General features: G+C 30.9%; 1 protein-coding gene across 2 annotated transcripts; it reads left to right on the top strand.

Annotated features, from left to right (window-relative positions):
- The first annotated feature begins 2,807 nt into the window (after positions 1 to 2,807).
- On the top strand, positions 2,808 to 12,727 carry LOC134727196 (diencephalon/mesencephalon homeobox protein 1-like). Of its 2 annotated transcripts, none has more exons than XM_063591573.1 (6): positions 2,808 to 2,983; positions 9,884 to 10,046; positions 10,490 to 10,668; positions 11,177 to 11,390; positions 11,770 to 11,850; positions 12,360 to 12,727. In XM_063591573.1, exons 2-6 carry the CDS (start codon positions 9,887 to 9,889, stop codon positions 12,659 to 12,661), a joined length of 936 nt encoding a protein of 311 aa, XP_063447643.1. In that variant the 5' UTR covers positions 2,808 to 2,983; positions 9,884 to 9,886; the 3' UTR covers positions 12,662 to 12,727. The 2 variants fall into 2 exon arrangements, with proteins under 2 accessions (XP_063447643.1, XP_063447644.1); XM_063591574.1 differs by lacking the exon at positions 2,808 to 2,983 and adding an exon at positions 8,640 to 8,914.
- Positions 12,728 to 18,765: the final 6,038 nt, after the last annotated feature.

Raw genomic sequence — 18,765 nt, 5'->3', positions numbered from 1 at the left:
TAAAATGCAGTTGTTGGCTTGTAACTCATAAACCAAAGCAATTACAGCAATCTGAAAAGGAATTAAATTGTTCATTAGGTCAAGTTCTATTTGCCCTGAAATTTTCAGATGAATTGGACGACCCTTTGTTGGGTTGCTGCCCCTGAATTGGTAATTTTAGGGAAATTTTGCTGTTTTTGGTTATTATCTTGAATGTTATTATAGATAGAGATAAACTGTAAACATCAATAATGTTCAGCAAAGTAAGATCTACAAATAAGTCAACTTGACCAAAATGGTCAGTTGACTCCTTTAGGAGTTATTGCCCTTTATAGTAATTTTTTTACCATTTTTCGTTAATCTTAGTAATCTTTTACAAAAATCTTCTCCTCTGAAACTACCAGGCCAAATTAATCCAAACTTGACCACAATCATCTTTGGGGTATCTAGTTTAAAAAATGTGTGGCGTGACACGATCAACCAACCAAGATGGCTGCCATGGCTAAAAATAGAACATAGTGGTAAAATGCAGTTTTTGGCTTATAACTCAAAAACCAAAGCATTTAGAGCAAATCGCGTAAGATTTAACTGTTTATCAGATCAAGATCTATCTGCCCTGAAATTGTCAGGTGAATCAGACAACCCGTTGTTGGGTTGCTGCCCCTGAATTGGTAATTTTAGGGAAATTTTGCTGTTTTTGGTTATTATCTTGAATATTATTATAGATAGAGATAAACTGTAAAAGGCAATAATGTTCAGTTAAGTAAGATCTACAAATAAGTCAACAAGACCAAAATGGTCGGTTGACCCCTTTAGGAGTTATTGCCCTTTATAGTCAATTTTTAACAATTTTCCTGAAATTTGTAAATTTTAACTAACATTTTCCACTGACACTACTGGGCCAAGTTCAATATAGATAGAAATAATTGTAAGCAGCAAGAATATACAGTAAAATAAGATGTACAAACACTTCACCATCACAAAAACACAATTTTGTCATGAATCCATCTGCGTCCTTTGTTTAATATTCACATAGACCAAGGTGAGCGACACAGGCTCTTTAGAGCCTCTAGTTTAATTTTTTCATTCGAAATTTAGTTGGTTGATATACAATAACGTTTGATTTATCCGGTTTGTTTGGCTTCCCTCTTTTTGAATTTAGAGTTCGGTATTTGTTCTTGTCCATGCTTTTATGCATTTTATTTATATAGATTGTAACCAACTAATTTTGGAAAAAATAAAGAATGCATTTTTTTTACAATTTCAAGGGTAAAAATAACGACTCTTGTTCATCTTTTTTCAGTTTATATTTATAATAAATGAAAAGAAATTAAACGAAAATAATAATTTATAAAATGTGTGCCGTTGTATATCTTGTATGCGCTTTTCCAAAGCTCTGATTCCTTTCAGGGATTTGGCTATATTTTTTGGACCTTTTGGATAATAGCTCTTCATCTTTTATATAAGCTTTGGACTTGAAATATTTTGGCCACGAGCATCACTGAAGAGACATGTATTGTCGAAATGCGCATCTGGTGCAAGAAAATTGGTACCGTTAATTTTATTTTATTCCAAATTTGCCCTCATCAGTCAGATAGAATAATAGTTCCTGCGTAGGGTAACACGTGTTTTCATGTATTTTTAGCTTTCGTAGCCCAAAGTCTATTGGTAAATTGACTTTCTATATATAGGAGTCATTTCCATTTAATGACATTTTTTACCGTTTTAGTTTATGGCATAAATTATGGAATTTAGAGAGAACTTAAAAGATTTTTTTTTTATCTGCAATTTAAAATCAACCAAGGTATATATACTGTCCCCGTTGTTAATTTCATTTGTCGTTTCATGTGTGATTTCCAGTATTTGAGTCAAATTACGCAATGTGGTTCGACTGTATACTTAGATCTTACCTGACCACACAATACGTGACTGGGTATCTACACATCCAAGATGTTAACTGTTAAATACTGATATTGGTTAGAAAAAAAATTACACTATTGCAATAAACTTTTATTTGTGTTATAAGTTTGATTCACGCTTTTTAAAAAATAGTTTTCATAAAGAAAATCTTATAAATGCGATGTCCACATTGAAAGATATCTGGTTTAGTTTATAAAACATTAAGTATATAATAAAAATAAAATTATATAATAGAAGAAGGCAAAAGAAAGTGTACAAAATACAAAAAAAATCGTCTTTTACAATCCCTTTTAGCTGTGCATGTTCGGTGCAGACTTTGTTCTTGTTTCTTTTTTAAAACTATGAAAATAAATATATTTCTACAGACCATAAAATGGATTTAATGATAAAAAATATAAGCGTTCTTCAAGCTGCAAAACTATTTTGGTAAATTTCTGTTGACTTTCTATATAAGTAGCTGTTTGTATTTAATATTAATATTTTAAAATGCTGTCTGTCTGTATATATTTTTTTTTTACTTACACGTGTGTTGTAAGTTGCGAATTGTTCTTTTTTGTTTTTGCATAAATATATTCATTTAATAGTTTACTCCTGAGTAAACCGTAGCCACATCGATAACTGAAAAACGAAATTGAGGTATAAAACAGCAGAGACAGTACATCGTTTACGGCCTGGTCGGTAAAAGGTGAAAGTTTGGCTTGTTTGTGTAATCTTCAATCATTTAGGTAAATATTTAGCCATATTAATATTCATATTACAACTCGAGTAGTTAATGGGTGAAGTATAAACTTGTCACAGCAATTAATCCACTACTTGTCACTTATGGACAGAATTAGGTTTGGGTAGAAATTCCGTAATACACCACTCGTCTCTTTATCGATATCTCATAACATGACGAGTTTTGAATATTAAAATGTTGCTACAATGTGATCAATTTCGTTGACGTTGCACGCTACCAGTGGCTACTTATGATTTTGATCCGATTTGATTCCTCCCTCTTTAAACCAAATACTGTCTCCATTATAAAGTACTCTACTAATCACTGTCTGATCAGTCTAGGAGATTACAAGACATCAAGAAACAGGTAATGAATCTTATTAACACTTTTTATAATTAAATTAGTTTCCATATATATAATTTTTTTTTTATATCCTTTGAAAGAAACGTTTGAGTGTATACTTGTGCAAAAAAAGTAATTCATGCAGTGTGAATTATGATATTAAAAAAGGTACAATTTATCTTCAAAATTTCTGCTAGACTTATTTCTTGTTCATTTACGGTTTTAAATACATTTTCGTTATAATAATTAAGCCCACAATCTTTTCTTACTTTTGACCATTTATAATAAAAATAAAAACTTATTATTAAAACAATGAATGTTTGTTTATTCATATGAGGAGCTTTTGGTTTGAAAAATGCAGTCCAATTACTTTTTCATTCCGCATTTGTTATTACTCTTGGTCTTTTATGAAAGAATGTTGTCGAATATTTTTTTTGTTTTCGCTGTCGCTTCAATTTCTTAATTTTGTAATCGTTCTTTTGCTTGATGGTGCTTAGTTCATAGTTAATAATAGTGCGTTTTATGAAAGCAAGGTACTTCTGACCTATCATAAAATTGAAAATGGAAATGGGGAATGTGTCAAAGAGACAACAATCCGACCATAGAAAAAAAAACAGCAGAAGGTCCCCAACAGGTCTTCATTGTAGTGAGAAAGTCCCGCACCGACGGAGTCCTTCAGCTGGCCCCCAAACAAATATATACCAGTTCAATGATAATGAACGCCATACTAATTTATATGTCGAATGTATCTCATTCTTGATTTTTTTTCAATGTTCATACCCAGCCATTCAAATGTGTTATTTTTAAGATTTAAGTCATTATAACCTTCCTAATATAAAAAAAAAGTTGAATGATTGCCAATGAGACAACTCTCTATCCGAGACCAAATGACGAAGAAGTTCCTAACCATATGTCAGCATACGTCCATCAACACTGAACAAATTCATTTCCATAGCAAGCTTTCAAATACGCGGACATTTGAAGTAGGAAAAAATTATTTTTTAAATATGCTTCATATTAAGTTTAAAAACTATTTTCTGTTTAAAGAGAATATTTATAATTCCTTTGCTAACTTCATAGCGAAAAAAACAGCCTTATATTAAATTAATATAAACTTGAAGAGAAAATGCATTTGTCGTCATACAACCTTAGAGTAATTTGTTCATTTAATTTTCTATTGAATTATAATAATTGAAAAAAAATATTCATATAAACATTAGTCCTAAAAATAGGTTTGTCCATGTCCGTTTTTGTAAAGTTCTTGTTGGTCTGGGCTAACATTTTATTTCGCTTTTATGAATCTGAACACCACAAACCTCGATATAGTATTTATAATAATTACTGGAAAAAATGTTAAAAAAAACAGTTATCTAATTACATATAACTTTGAATTGTATTTGACGTTTACACTTGTACCAATATTTGCATTCAAAAACTCATTCAAACTATTATCATGAGATTTCCAACAAAATCCTTTTTGAGACGAGACAAAAAGAGGAATCACAAGAACTCTACAATATAGGTCCACTTTTGAAATGTGATTAAAAATAAAGTTGCTTTTAGCCGACATTTTCATTTTTTTAACATAAATAAGGCCGTTAGTTTTCTCGTTTGAATTGTTTTACATTGTCTTATCGGGGCCTTTTATAGCTGACTATGCGGTATGGGCTTTGCTCATTGTTGAAGGCCGTAGGATGACCTACAGTTGTTAATGTCTCTGTCATTTTGGTCTTTTGTGGATAGTTGTCTCATTGGCAATCATACCACATCTTCTTTTTTTTTTTTATATTTTGTTACATTTCATTTTTCAACTATATTAGTCAGATTAAGATCGAACAATTAGTCATTGCAATCTGCTGGTATGGCGTTATATTCTCCTACAAATAAAAGTGAATAACCACCAATTAATACATAGTAGTAAAGTTCATGTTGGAGTATCTTTTATAGCAGCTTCAGAGTGACACGGAAACATTGTTTTCGACTGTTCATTCACACCTGATGTTAATTCATTGAAACATATTTGAAATAATCATGTTCATGGCATATCACATTGTTGAAAAAAATCTGTAATTCGATTTTCTCCCGAAACGAAACTTTGAGAAATATGCACTTTGTTTATTAAAGTTTTTTTTTATTACATATATTTCTTGTTAATTTTTTATATTACAGAGGCAGAACGCTGCAATCAAAATTTAATTTTTTTTTTATGAAATATCATTTATATATTTCTTTTGATTTCCTGTTCACAATAATGAAAAACAGAAAAACAATTAATTTAACTCGCCCAACCTGGGAACAGTATATCTAACATATATGTTCCTAACCCAACCAATTTTCGAAAATGCGGTTTATAATTCCCTCAACCATGCATGCATTTGATTTCGCCTTCCAACTATATTGAGTCGTTCAACACTTTCGGTTTAGTAAAAAAAATCACTTGCCTGTTATTGACATGATATTGTTAAAAGCATCCATCAAGGATTGATTATTGAGCAGCTTAGCAGTTTAACCCGCCCAGTCTTTGGTGAAAATGTTATAACAACCTTATTTTTAAGGAAAGTGGTCCGCTTTAGTTTGTCGTTTAGTATATATATTTCGTGTTCTTTATTATTACTTTTTCAAAATCTCATTCGATACGGTCTTTTAATATAAAATACCATTGAATTTGGAATTTGAAAAAAGAAATCACATTCTAAAGTATAAAACATATACTAAAAGATCGCTGAGATGATTTCATCTAACTGGTACATTAAATATTCCATGTGATTAATGTATGTATTTGGGAATATTTGTGACAGTAACCAAACGAAAACCTACCCAAAGGACATCTTTAAAGGCCAACACATCTTTGATTGCGGATAATGTCAATGTGCCTGTGTCTAGCATTATTTTTGCACTATAAAAAAATTACTGTTATCTTATTACTTCAGGATTCCACTTTAAATCAACAATTAAAAGTGATAAATAGTCATTGCAGTTTTTAATCATACCAAATTATTTTTTTCTTCTATATACAGCATAATCATAATGACATGCATATCCGCAGTTTCTATTATCTGTTATCGCGGTAGCCATTACGTCGTTTACATTTAAGGCTTTTTTTAATTCACTGTATCAAAAGATTTTGCTATCATCAACACCCTGTCATTATTCAAGTCAATATGATAATAAAGTTCATCATAAAAGGGGAGGGTAATTTTGTCGCTGTAGTAAGGACAACTAACATATTAAAGTACGTTATCAAACGGTTTTCTCGTCTGTTTTTTTCTAAGACCTTTTTTTTTTACTAAAGAATAGAGAATGTCATGTGGCCCCTTATTATCCAATTAGAGAAGCTTATTCTATACCGATATGAAATAAATATTTCCACTTTTATATCGACACATGATATATTTTTTTGGAGTTTAATTGAAAACTAAAACTATAATGTCATTAACAATGTCAAAGGAAAACAAGGTTGAGAGATGAGAGTGAGCTAAATAAACTCGCTGTAAGGCAGCAACCATTTGATTTTCGGGACACATTTTTTTTTTCGCCGCATTTATTTTTTTCGCGACAAGTCGAAAACAATTTTTTCTTTCAATTTTAGCATTACATATAGTGGCAGTTGAGAGTGAAACAAACAATTTTTTTTTTATCTCAGAATCAAAAACAAAATTATTTTTTTCTCCAATAACTGGAAACAAACTTTTTTTCCCAAAAAAAAACAAAAGCCCCCCCCCCCCCCCCCCCCCCAGAAAATCAAATGGTTGCTGCCAAAATGATTGATTTCAAATGAAATCATTTTTTATCTCTATATTTTAATTTTGTTTATTTGCCATGAGTAGGATGTAAATAGAGTATAATAAAATAAAAATTGTCCATGTTTCGAGGTTTTAAGGAAAATAATTGTACTAACAGTTCAGTTATAAATACATGAATGGACACGTGATGATAACTGTAGTATAACGTTAACTTACTGCTTTTCGCGGGTTAATTTCCCAACTATACTTTTATCTCGCCAACTTAAAACTGGTAAAGTTGTATTAAAATACACTTTCTAGTTGTATTTTTTACCAATATACATATTACTTTTGAATCATAAAAGTGTTTTCTTTTTTTTTAAATTGCATATTCATGTATCAGGTGAGGATTTAGGGTTAAAGATTAGGGGACTGGGGGGGGGGGGGGGGGGGGGAGTATTAACTTTATTGACCTACATATATTATTTACCGCATAAACGTTTTACAAGCTCCACCTCTTCTCACGTTGCCTTGTTAGTGACAATGCCTCCTTTTAAAGTCAATATCCCTGCATCTGTATATTTTATGCTATGAGAACCACGTGTAACCATTATGGATTACAGATTGTATCGTTTCACAGATGATATCGGATATGATCCCCCTTTTTTTTCATGAATGTGACCTACCTAATTTAGACTATTTACCGGATTTGTTTTAAAATAAGCAACACGACGGTGCCACATGTGGAGCAGGATCTACCTAACCTTCCGGGGCACCTGAGATCACCCCCAGTTTTTGGAGGGGCTCGTGTTGCTTATTCTTTAGTTTTATATGTTGTGTACTATTGTTTGTCAGTTTGTCTTTTTCATTTTTAGCCATGGCCTTGTCAGTTTATGTCAGATTGATATATTTAATGTAATGTCTGTTTTAATATCATACGCCAGTTACATGTAGTACAACAAGGAGAAAGTTCAAATTGGTTTAATTTTTTGTATCTTTGATTGGCATTGGCCGGATGAGATACTAGACCTAGAGTTTCCTTTTGTGGATTATTGAAAGAAAAGTGATGCTCCAACAACGGCATTCTGTCATCATTGATCGCGTCTTTTTATCGTTGATTTTTCAATTGTTCAAATCGCTGATTTTCTTGGAAACTAAGAAAGTTACCTGTTAGTTATGTAAGTAATATAGTAATTAAAACCAAGCATAGGAATGCAGTAAAAGAAAATACTAAATGTTAAAAGAGTAATCGACCTTAACAAAATTAAGCAAATTCTAAGTCTTACAAAATCGAAGACATCAAATGAGAATACATGTCAATTGACCTCGTGTTTCTGGGATTGTTTACGGACTAAAAAAACTGTCTAATTTCATGTATATTTTTTGAAAATTTCACCAATCGATTTTCATTGGATTGCAGTCTCGTTAAAGTTTGACTGTATTATTTTTTTTAATACAAAAGTAGAGTACAAAATTCGCGGTATATGTATGTACATATGGACTTCTGTTTGATTTTCATTCAAATATCAGTATTTAAAATCATGTGTTTAAATGACGTCTTAATCCTTTTGGTTTTTATTTTAAATTTGGTACCACATACTTGTGGGTTTTAACTATTAAATTACATCAAAAGATTTGATAATTAATCACCTGACATCGGTTTAGAAGCCTATTATCGGTAAAGTACTATTTTATTTGATCGAAGTAAATACTATTAAGGAACCCTATACCCTCACTTGGTACAATAGCAGAGCAAACAGACAACAGAAAATTAATCCTATCACAATATAGATATTTACACCTTCTTTAAACAGATTAAGTTGGGAAACACTCTTAAATATGGTTAAGTGCCACCATCTTTAGATCTAAAACACGGGATGAGCATATCTAGGGAATTAAACAGTAACTTGAGAAGATAGAATCCTGTTATTTGCCACTTATTTCACTTAAAGCTTGATTACTACAAACAAAGTAATATTTGATTAGTACCAATTATGTCTTTTTGGTCGCATAATTTTGTTTGTTTAAGAAGTATTCTCGTCAAATATCAACATATAATTGTTTTACACCTCACACGCTGTCGTTCAAAGCCCTATTTACTGTTAGATGTGCAAATTAATATTTTAAAAATATATATTTTACGGATATCTGCTCAGGCAGAGGATAAATACATAAGCGAAATAGCTTAACATTATTTGAAGAATTTAATCTCGCACATTGCAGTTTATAAGTTGTGAGTATTATTATTATTACTATTACAATTCATTCATATGTGCGCGTACTGTAATCAATGTTGAACATCTCTAGTCGATACATTAATTTTATGCGATTTAATATACTTTTGTTTTAAGTTTTCCTTAACTTTCAATTTATCATCGTTCTTACTTTTTTCAAAGTTTTCATTCAAAAAACCTAATTATTATTTTTTTTATTGGGGAGGGGGAAAGGCGACTTGTCATGACTTTCTTGATTTTTTTAATATCTCAAATAGTCTTTATGTATAAGTACCTGGCCACGTCCACTTATATGGTTGTCCATCTGATGAGTTAAGCCTTTTTCAATTGATTTTTATAGTTCGTTCTTATGTTGTACTATTATACCACTAGGGGGAGGGTTGGGATCCCGCTAACATGTACAATCCCGCCACATTATTTATGTATGTGCCTGTTCCAAGTCAGGAGCCTGTAAATTAGTGGTTGTCGTTTGTTTATGTGTTACATATTTGTTTTTCGTTCATTTTTTTTACATAAATAAGGCCGTTAGTTTTCTCGTTGGAATTGTTTTACATTGTCTTAGCGGGGCCTTTTATAGCTGACTATGCGGTATGGGCTTTGCTTATTGTTGAGGGCCGTTCGGTGACCTATAGTTGTTAATGTCTGTGTCATTTTGGTCTTTTGTGGATAGTTGTCTCATTGGCAATCATATCACATCTTCTTTTTTATATTTGACATTGTACTACATGTTTGTCTATTTGTAATGTTTGAATCGCTGAACGTGTTATTAAAATAGGAGGTAAGTTCGATAAGCGAGCGTCTCCTCTCTTCTCTCTATAATATATAAAATCCCCCTTAAATGACAAGGAGGTAGGATAGGTCATGCGGATAAAATCAGGTATTTTGGTGTTATTAAAACTAGAAAATGTTCGCTTCTCAGAGGTGTACATCTTTATAACACCGTATTTTTTTTTCTTCTTTCTTTTTAGATTATGCAACGATTCGGGGACTTGACGCAGCATGCCTCTACATTTATCAGGATGCCACACGGAACCTATCCGCCACACCCATTCTTCCCTGCTCCAATACCAAACCTTTCTTCACAGTATCCTCACTCATTTCCGACGATGTCCATAGCTGAAAGATTAGCGGGTAATGTACATTTTGTTTAAGAAAATATATAGTTGAATCAATTTTTAAAAGTTTGCTTGTTCGTAAATCTTTCAAATTACACAAATAAAATATTATATAAGTAGCAGCATACGACTAGGGTGTAGTGTAGTAAAAAGAATATAAGACTACAACAAAAGTTGAAGACAATTTAAATTTGATTACCCTTTTTATTTTCAAATTTCACATAAAAAATAGTTTTCATCTAGTGTTAAATTTTAAACAAAATAATACGATTAATACTTTTAAAAAACTTAATAAATTTTAGCGAATAACAAAAACACTACCCCCCCCCCTTTTTTTTTAAAGTAAAACGGTTGCTTCCTTATAATAATTTATGTGTCTTCAGGTCAAATTGTTATCAAAGGTACCAGGATAAAAGTGCCATCTACATATGTTTACATTGTTATATGTATTATTTGCAGCTGATCTATTATTTGAGGCAAGATTTGGTCAGCATAGAAAACAAAGACGAAGCCGAACAGCTTTTACAAACCATCAGTTAGCAACTTTGGAAAAAACTTTTTCGAAAACACACTATCCTGACGTTGTCATGAGAGAAAGATTGGCTATGATGACAAATCTACCGGAAGCTAGAATTCAGGTGAGTGCATGTATGAATATTGTTTTAATCTGTCAACTCAGTTTGCTTAAACAAACACAGCTGCTGTACAGAGTTCACTGTTATTGTAGGCGTGTCATTTAATTTGTCTTTTTGTACTTCAATTTCGTCTTGCTGTTATTGATAATTTTACAAAACGTCTTTTAAGATTAAATTTCTATCAATTAAGTATACACAGTACTGTACATATTTATATTGATGTTTGGCTATCATTGAATAACAATCCTGTAACTTTAAAATTATTTAATGCAGTAGCTAAAGAACGCCTCCGGTTGCGGGAGTTTCTCGTTGCATTGAAGACCCATTGACGGTCTTAAGCTGTTGTCTGCTCTTTGGTCGGGTTGTTGACTCTTTGACATATTCCCCATTTCATTCTCAATTTCATTCAATACTGTTGTCTACTTGTTGTGTATTACATGTTGTAATTTCTCATTAAATTAAATACTTCAGGTCAAATCAATTTCTGTAAAATTGTCTTAATATCTCATAGGTATGGTTCAAAAATCGCAGAGCTAAATATAGGAAGAAACAGAAAGGTCGTAGTACTGATAACCCTGGTGAAAACGACAAAGAGAAAGTGAAAAGTGACAATTTCAACGATGATAAACCAACAGAGGAACAAATTATTGACGTTGTAGAGGAAGATTTTCTCAGTTCTGATTCTCCAAAAATAGAATCTCAAACACCGGAAGAAAAAGGGGAAGGTAGATATGCATCTTTATACAAGAAAATGTAACAAAACAGAAATATTACGTTGTACATAAAAGAATGAGACATCATCCCTTGACTTTTAAATATATAAAAATATTTATTACTATCGTATTGGACCCACAGATAGGTAAATGTCGCTATTACAAAATTTACAAGAAAAACTGCATGTACATGTACCCAGCAATAATATATCTGCGTGGCTTATTTTTTCAAACCTGTTCAACCAACACTTTTTTTTAATTATTATATGCCTGTCCTATGTCAGGAGCATGTAACTTTCATTGGTATTTTAACTAATTTTACCGAGAAAGAAACACTGGAAATAAACTGACGACTATCTTCTCTCTATGTAAAAGGTATTTTTTTATTTAGATACTAACCTTGAAGCGTTGAAACCAGATGTTTTGAGCGACAGCAGCAAAGATTGTGATATTGAATTAACAGGAAATAGAGGTAATAAGCTAAATACAAAAAATGACACCGATATAATAACTTGAATAACTGTACGAAAATTTACGGAGAAAACTATTTTAGGTGAAAAATTTCCTTGCTGTCTATTAATCCGTGGCAGATGCATCATGTATAAATAAAAAGAATTATAACAAACGTTCCGGGATTGTGAGGTTTTCAGCACCTACTGATATTAATAAACGATACTGATTAATTTACATTAAAAAAATGCTTATTGCGCTTTACCAATTTGAATTAAAAATGTAATTTCACATAAAAGCGATTATCTCATATGGCTATATGTATGAATGATCATGAATCTGGCATATTTATGTTGATCAAAGAAAATATTGAGTCCGCAATGCTCTCCAACTTTGTACTTATTTGGCTTTACAACTGTTTTGATCTGAGCGTCACTGATGAGCGCGTCTGGCGTATTAAATTATAATCCTGGTACCTTTGATAACTATTGAAAGTAATTTAACACACTGATTTATCTATGTATATTACAGAGAAAGCAGAAGAAAATAATGGTCAGCTGCAGTTACCTCCCTTTTCTGTGTTTAACTGGAACAATCATCTTCTTAATAACACACTGTATCACAAACAACTAGAACTACAACGGTCGGTCACATACAGTTCAGCATTTCCTCTGGCACCAATGATGACTCCTCATTATCCATATCATCTAGGACCTCATTTAGCGACGTCTACATATTTACCATTATCACAGGCAGATAGTTTTAGAACTGCGCATGCTAGCACACATACCAGAGAAATGGCGGGAGACTTTAGAATTTCAGACAGAATTTGACAAGTTCACACATGTTTAAGGAATCTCGACTAATGGAAAATATTTCCTGTAAAAATATAGATCGTAGAAAAAATTCACCATTGTTTTAATATAAAACTTAAATAATCTTTTATCAATTTTTTGTGCCATTTTCACATTTCCTTAGCGGTGTGAGTAAATATATATCTACTCACTAGTGAAATATTTGTTCTCAGCAAATGATTGGTCGAAATTTCAATGTACTTCGAATTTTTGTGATTTCTTTTGAATTTCCTTTTTTGATGTCCTGAAAAAAGGCGACCATGTCTGATGACGTAACAGAAAAAGTACACACATTCTGCAAATATAAAAACAGGAGGTGTGGTATGATTGCCAATAAGACAACTGTCCACGAGAGACCAAAATGACACAGACAAAAGACTGGATAAAAATCATCAGTGAAACAGATTCCACTACTTTAACTCATGTATTATATGCTATTTCTCCACTCTCAACAGTTACATTTAAATTATCTAAAAAGCTCGAAAAGCCTTTAAACTATTAAAATTTCTCAGTTCGAGAAATATTGTAACACCCTTATTGCAGTGATGAAATCTATATATCTTATTCTTGTTTAAAACGCAAACATGTTTGCAAAATATGTTGTTGAAAATTTATGACATTTAGTTACCCTTCTCCTATGATGATACAAAGTAACGGAAGACACTGGCTTGTATTTGACTGTACATACGCATTATCTTTGAACTGCAGTTTGGACATTAAGAACAATTCTTGTGAAACAGTTTCTATTGAAAAATGTAGTGAAACATTTATTGATGTGCAAATATTTTCCGAGATATCATATATATGGTGTTGAATGTACCTACAGCCCTATATCGATTTCGTCTTATGAGAACACAGCTTCTTTGTTTTATTTTCCTTTTGCATCATAGCATTTATGACTGATGTTTAATAGTGTAAACTGCACTTAAAGCACCACTTTGAAAGAACTGTTACGTTTCTTTGTAATACGTTCACAGCTTGCAAACATTTGGCGATATTAGAAATACTTATAATTTGTAACTTTCATTAGCTGAACAGTTGTATTTTAGGAGGATGACATCTAGATGTATTAGGGTAAGTGTTGGTATTGGGTTGCTATGCCAATGGCGTATACATGTACATGACATCTTCTTTTATTCGTATCCGTTAAGTGGGGAGAACATGTTGTTTCAAAAGTTATATATGTTGTTTTAGGATGCGTTTAAAATAGAGGAGCGAAACATACCGAAGTGATATACAAGTTCAATAGTTATCAAAGGTACCGAGTTATAATTTAGTATGCCAGACGCGCGTTTCGTCTACATAAGACTCATCAGTGACGCTCAGATCAAAATATTTACAAAGCCAAACAATTAAAAAGTTGAAGAGCATTGAGGATCCAAAATTCCCAAAAGTTGTGCCAATTACGGATGAGGACATCTATGCCTGGAATAAGAAAATCCTTAGTTTGTCGAAAAATTTAAACTTTTGTTAACGGGAAATTTATAAAATATGACAACATTATTGATATTCATGTCAAAATACTCATTTATATATTTCATAATAGTTTTATATTAGTTTTTATTTATTGTTGTATATAATACACTGACGTAGTCCTGTTTGTTTCGTCAGATTTATAGTATATTACCGTAACTATGCTTTTTTAAGTATGGATAACTGGTATATGTATTTAAACGTATTTCATATAACTCCCATTAAGCCATTGCATTATGTAAGTCTATTTGTTCAATATGGATTAAAATCGTTGATCGTTTTGCAAAATAAACTTTTAAATGATATATCTGAAATGTAATATGTACTATATAATAAATATAACTAAGTATTATTTAAATTATGGAAACAAAAACATGTCAGTAACTCTCAATTTTTGACTGAAAAGTATCGATATTATACCATTTACGTAACAAAGTTAGCCTCTTTAAATCAAACTTCCTCAAGCATTGTCAGCCATTATCTAAAAATCCCTGATTACCAAGGACTTAATATGGCGCGAGGTTCACGAGTGTCTCAATTTTGAAAGCATGTGACTTTTTTGAAACATTTGAAAAATAAACAAGTCAAAAGATTAAGGTATATTAAACACTCATATCGTACTTAGACTGCAAGTTAAATGCAATTGTTTATTTTTTGCAATACAAGTGTGGCTGTTCGTGCACATTGAAAATTATAGTTATGCAAGTAAAAAAAGTTAAACTAACTTATTAATTTTAATCGTGAACATTTAAATAATATTACTGTCACTTGAAATTATCGTTGTGTCCATTCTTACACTGACTTGGTTAAAAAAAATATAATACAAGTAGCCAGTGTCGAACGAAAAAAATATTTGTCTAAGAGTAATACGTTCCCACATTTGTTTCTGTTCTTTAACTTGTCCACAAATGTCCTTCGAGAAATTATACGTGAAATTGCTTTCGATGCAGTAAAAATATATATTTCAAATTCCACCTTCAAAAACAGTTGATAGGCGTTGATTATCAAATTCGTCCAAGACCTTGTTGATAATTCAATAAAATTCATAAAATCTGACACTAAATGAAGGCATTAATGTTGATAATACAGTTCTCAAAGGGATATTACTCCTGGGGAAATGGTTAATAGTCGCTGAATACCAAACTTGATCAAGACCTTACTTATGTAAATCTTTGGTTAATGAATTTCAAAATTTCATAAATTCCGACAAGAAATAATGGCACAAGAGTGCCTAAAATACGTGTACAGTGTATGCTAAATACTTCAATGCAAAGGTTCGTAATTCCTGTTGAAAGAGTTGATTGGATTGGCAATGATCTAAAAAAAAAACAAAAAAAAACCGCCGAAACATAACTGATTTATTTTTTATAAAAGTTTTATAATTCTAAAAGACATGTTTGCCTGAGAGTACTTATGAAACAATTTCAGATTGCATTTACATCTCAAATGAACATTATTCTTGTAAAATAATTGATCAGCGATATTGCTGATATAAAAATTTAATATAAATATGTAAAACATCTTTATTAAAATAATGCCCGGAAAGCGCTGACAACGCAATTTACCATTTAATCTTAATATATATTCAGGTGGCATAATTTCTTTGAAAATAGATGACCAATTATGAATTTTCGAACTCGTCCGAGGCAAAACCTCCACCAATGAGAAACGCGCGTCTGGCGTATTAAATTATAATCCTGGTACCTTAGATATCTTTTTACACCACTGGGTCCATGCCACTGCTGTTGGCCGTACCGTCCCCTACAGTATCGCCAGCCCAGTAGTCAGCACTTCGGTGTAGACTTGAATATCAATTATATGGTCATTTTTATAAATTTGCTGTTAACAAAACTTTTTCGAAAACAATTAAGGATTTTTTTATCCCAGGAATAAATTACCTTAGCCGTATTTTGAATTTTGGGCCCTCAGTGCTTTTCAACTTTGTACTTGTTTGGTTTTATAACTATTTTGATCTGAGCGTCACTGATACATGTAAGTCTTATGTAGACGAAACGCTCGTCTGGCGTATTAAATTATAATCCTTGTACCTATGGCACGCCGTTATTATATTTATTCAATTTCGAGATATCTTATTTAGTTAAGTAAGATATCTTATTAACTAATTGAGATATCTTAATAACAAAATGAGATATCTTATATATTAAATGAGATATCTTATTTATTAAATGAGATATCTGATTTATTAAATAAGATATTTTATATATTAAATAAGATATCTTATTAAAATGTTTATAAAGATATCTTATTTAAAATATAAGATATATCTATAAATTTATAAGATATCTTATTACCTATATAAGATATCTTTTATATAGTTAATAATAGAGATATCTTATTTACTTAATAAGATATCTCCATAAATTAATAGAGATATCTTATATTTTAAATAAGATATCTCTATTAGTTTATAAGATATCTCTATTAATTAATAAGATAACTTATAAAGTATGTATTTAAAAGATATCTTTATAAAGAAGTAAGATATCTTATATACTGTATAAGATATCTTATTAATTAATAGAGATATCTTATTAACTTATATAGATTTCTTATACACTAATAGAGATATCTTATAAACTTATAGAGATATCTTATAAACTTATAGAGATATCTTATTAACTTATAGAGATATCTTATTAACTTATAGAGATATCTTATAAACTAATAGAGCTATCTTATAAACTTTTAGAGATATCTTATTAACTTATAGAGATATCTTATTTAATTGGTTATAAATATATCTTATTGAATATATAAGATATCTCCATAAGTTAATAAGATATCTCTATTAGTTTATAAGATATCTCTATTAATTAATAAGATATCTTATAAAGTATGTATTTAAAAGATATCTTTATTAAGAAGTAAGATATCTTATATACTTTATAAGATATCTTATTAATTAATAGAGATATCTTATTCACTTTCAAATTAAAGAAGATATCTTATAACATAAAGATATCTTAATACTTAATAAGATACCTTGTTAAATAAATAAGATATCTTCAAATTTGAATAAATATAAAAACGGCGTGCCATTTGTACCCTTTATAACTTTTTTCTGGCAATTAGGGCTGATCAATTGTAGATGTTTTAGATGATTATTGTTCTATTTACAATTTATGGCTCATTTAATTTTCCACCAAAACTTAAGATCTCAATGAAAATTGTTTATCAGGAGATATTTCCCAGATTGAAGATTTATGATCCTGACGTGAGTTTCAAATTGTCCAACGTGTGAATCGCTCAAACATGGACCTGTTCTTTCCAAGTTATTACTCATATACGTGGATAAATTTTAGATGATATTTCTCTGGCGTCTTCCCATAAAAATTGATGTTCCCGATTCTCAACCTCTATTTGTGAATAAACTCGTCATCAATACCAGGAGGTAAATTAATGACTTTTCTTTCCTTTGAGGTAAAATCATTTAAATAAACTTACATGAGAAAATATTGATGTCTGCAACAAATAATTTCAGCGGAACACAAACGATTGTATATATAAAAAACTAGAGGCTCTAAAGAGCCTGTGTCGCTCACAATGGTATATGTGAATTAAACAAAGGAAGCAGACAGTTCATGACAAAATTGTGTTTAGGTGATTGTGATGTGTTTGTACATCTTACTTTACTGAACATTCTTGCTGTTTACAATTATCTCTATCTATAATGAACTTGTCCGTGTAGTTTCAGTGAAAAATGTTAGTACAAATTAACCAATTTTATGAAAATTGTTAAAAATTGATTATAAAGGACAATAACTTCTTAGGGGGTCAATTGACCATTTTGGTCATTTTGACTTATTTTTTAGTCTTAAATTGCTGTACATTATTGCTGTTTACAGTTTATCTCTATCTATAATAATATTCAAGATAATAACCCAAAACAGCAAAATTTCCTTAAAATTACCAATTTAGGGGCAGCAACCTAACAACGAGTTGTCCGATTCATCTACAAATTTCAGGGCAGATAGATCTTACCAGATAATCAATTTACCCCTTGTCAGATTTGCTCTAAATGCTTTGGATTTTGAGTTATAAGCCAAAAACTGCATTTTACCCCTATGTTCTATTTTTAGCCGTAGCGGCCATCTTGGTTGGTTTGCCCGGTCCCAAAATACAATTTTTAAACTAGATAGCCTAAAAATGATTCTGGATATGTTTGGTAAAATTTGGCCCAGTAGTTTCACAGGAGAAGATTTTTGTAAAAGTCAACTAAGATTTACGAAAAATGGTAAAAAATTGACTATAAAGGGCAATGACTCCTAAAGGGGTCAACTGATCATTTTGGTCCTGTTGACTTATTTGTAAATCTTACTTTGTTGAACATTTTTGCTGTTTACAGTTTATCTCTATCCATAATAATATTCAAGATTATATCCAAAAACAGCAACATTTCCTTAAAATTACCAATTCAGCGGCAGTAACCCAACAACGGGTTGTCCCATACATCTTAAAATTACAGGGCAGATAGATTTTGACCAGATAAACAATTTTACCAATTGTCAGATTTGCTCTAAATGCTTTGGTTTTTGAGTAATAACCAAAAACTGCATTTAACCTCCATGTTCTATTTTTAGCCATGGCGG

Source organism: Mytilus trossulus, chromosome 7 (assembly GCF_036588685.1).
Source record: "Mytilus trossulus isolate FHL-02 chromosome 7, PNRI_Mtr1.1.1.hap1, whole genome shotgun sequence".
NCBI lineage: Eukaryota > Metazoa > Mollusca > Bivalvia > Mytilida > Mytilidae > Mytilus > Mytilus trossulus.
This window is presented reverse-complemented; position numbering and strand designations above follow the sequence as displayed.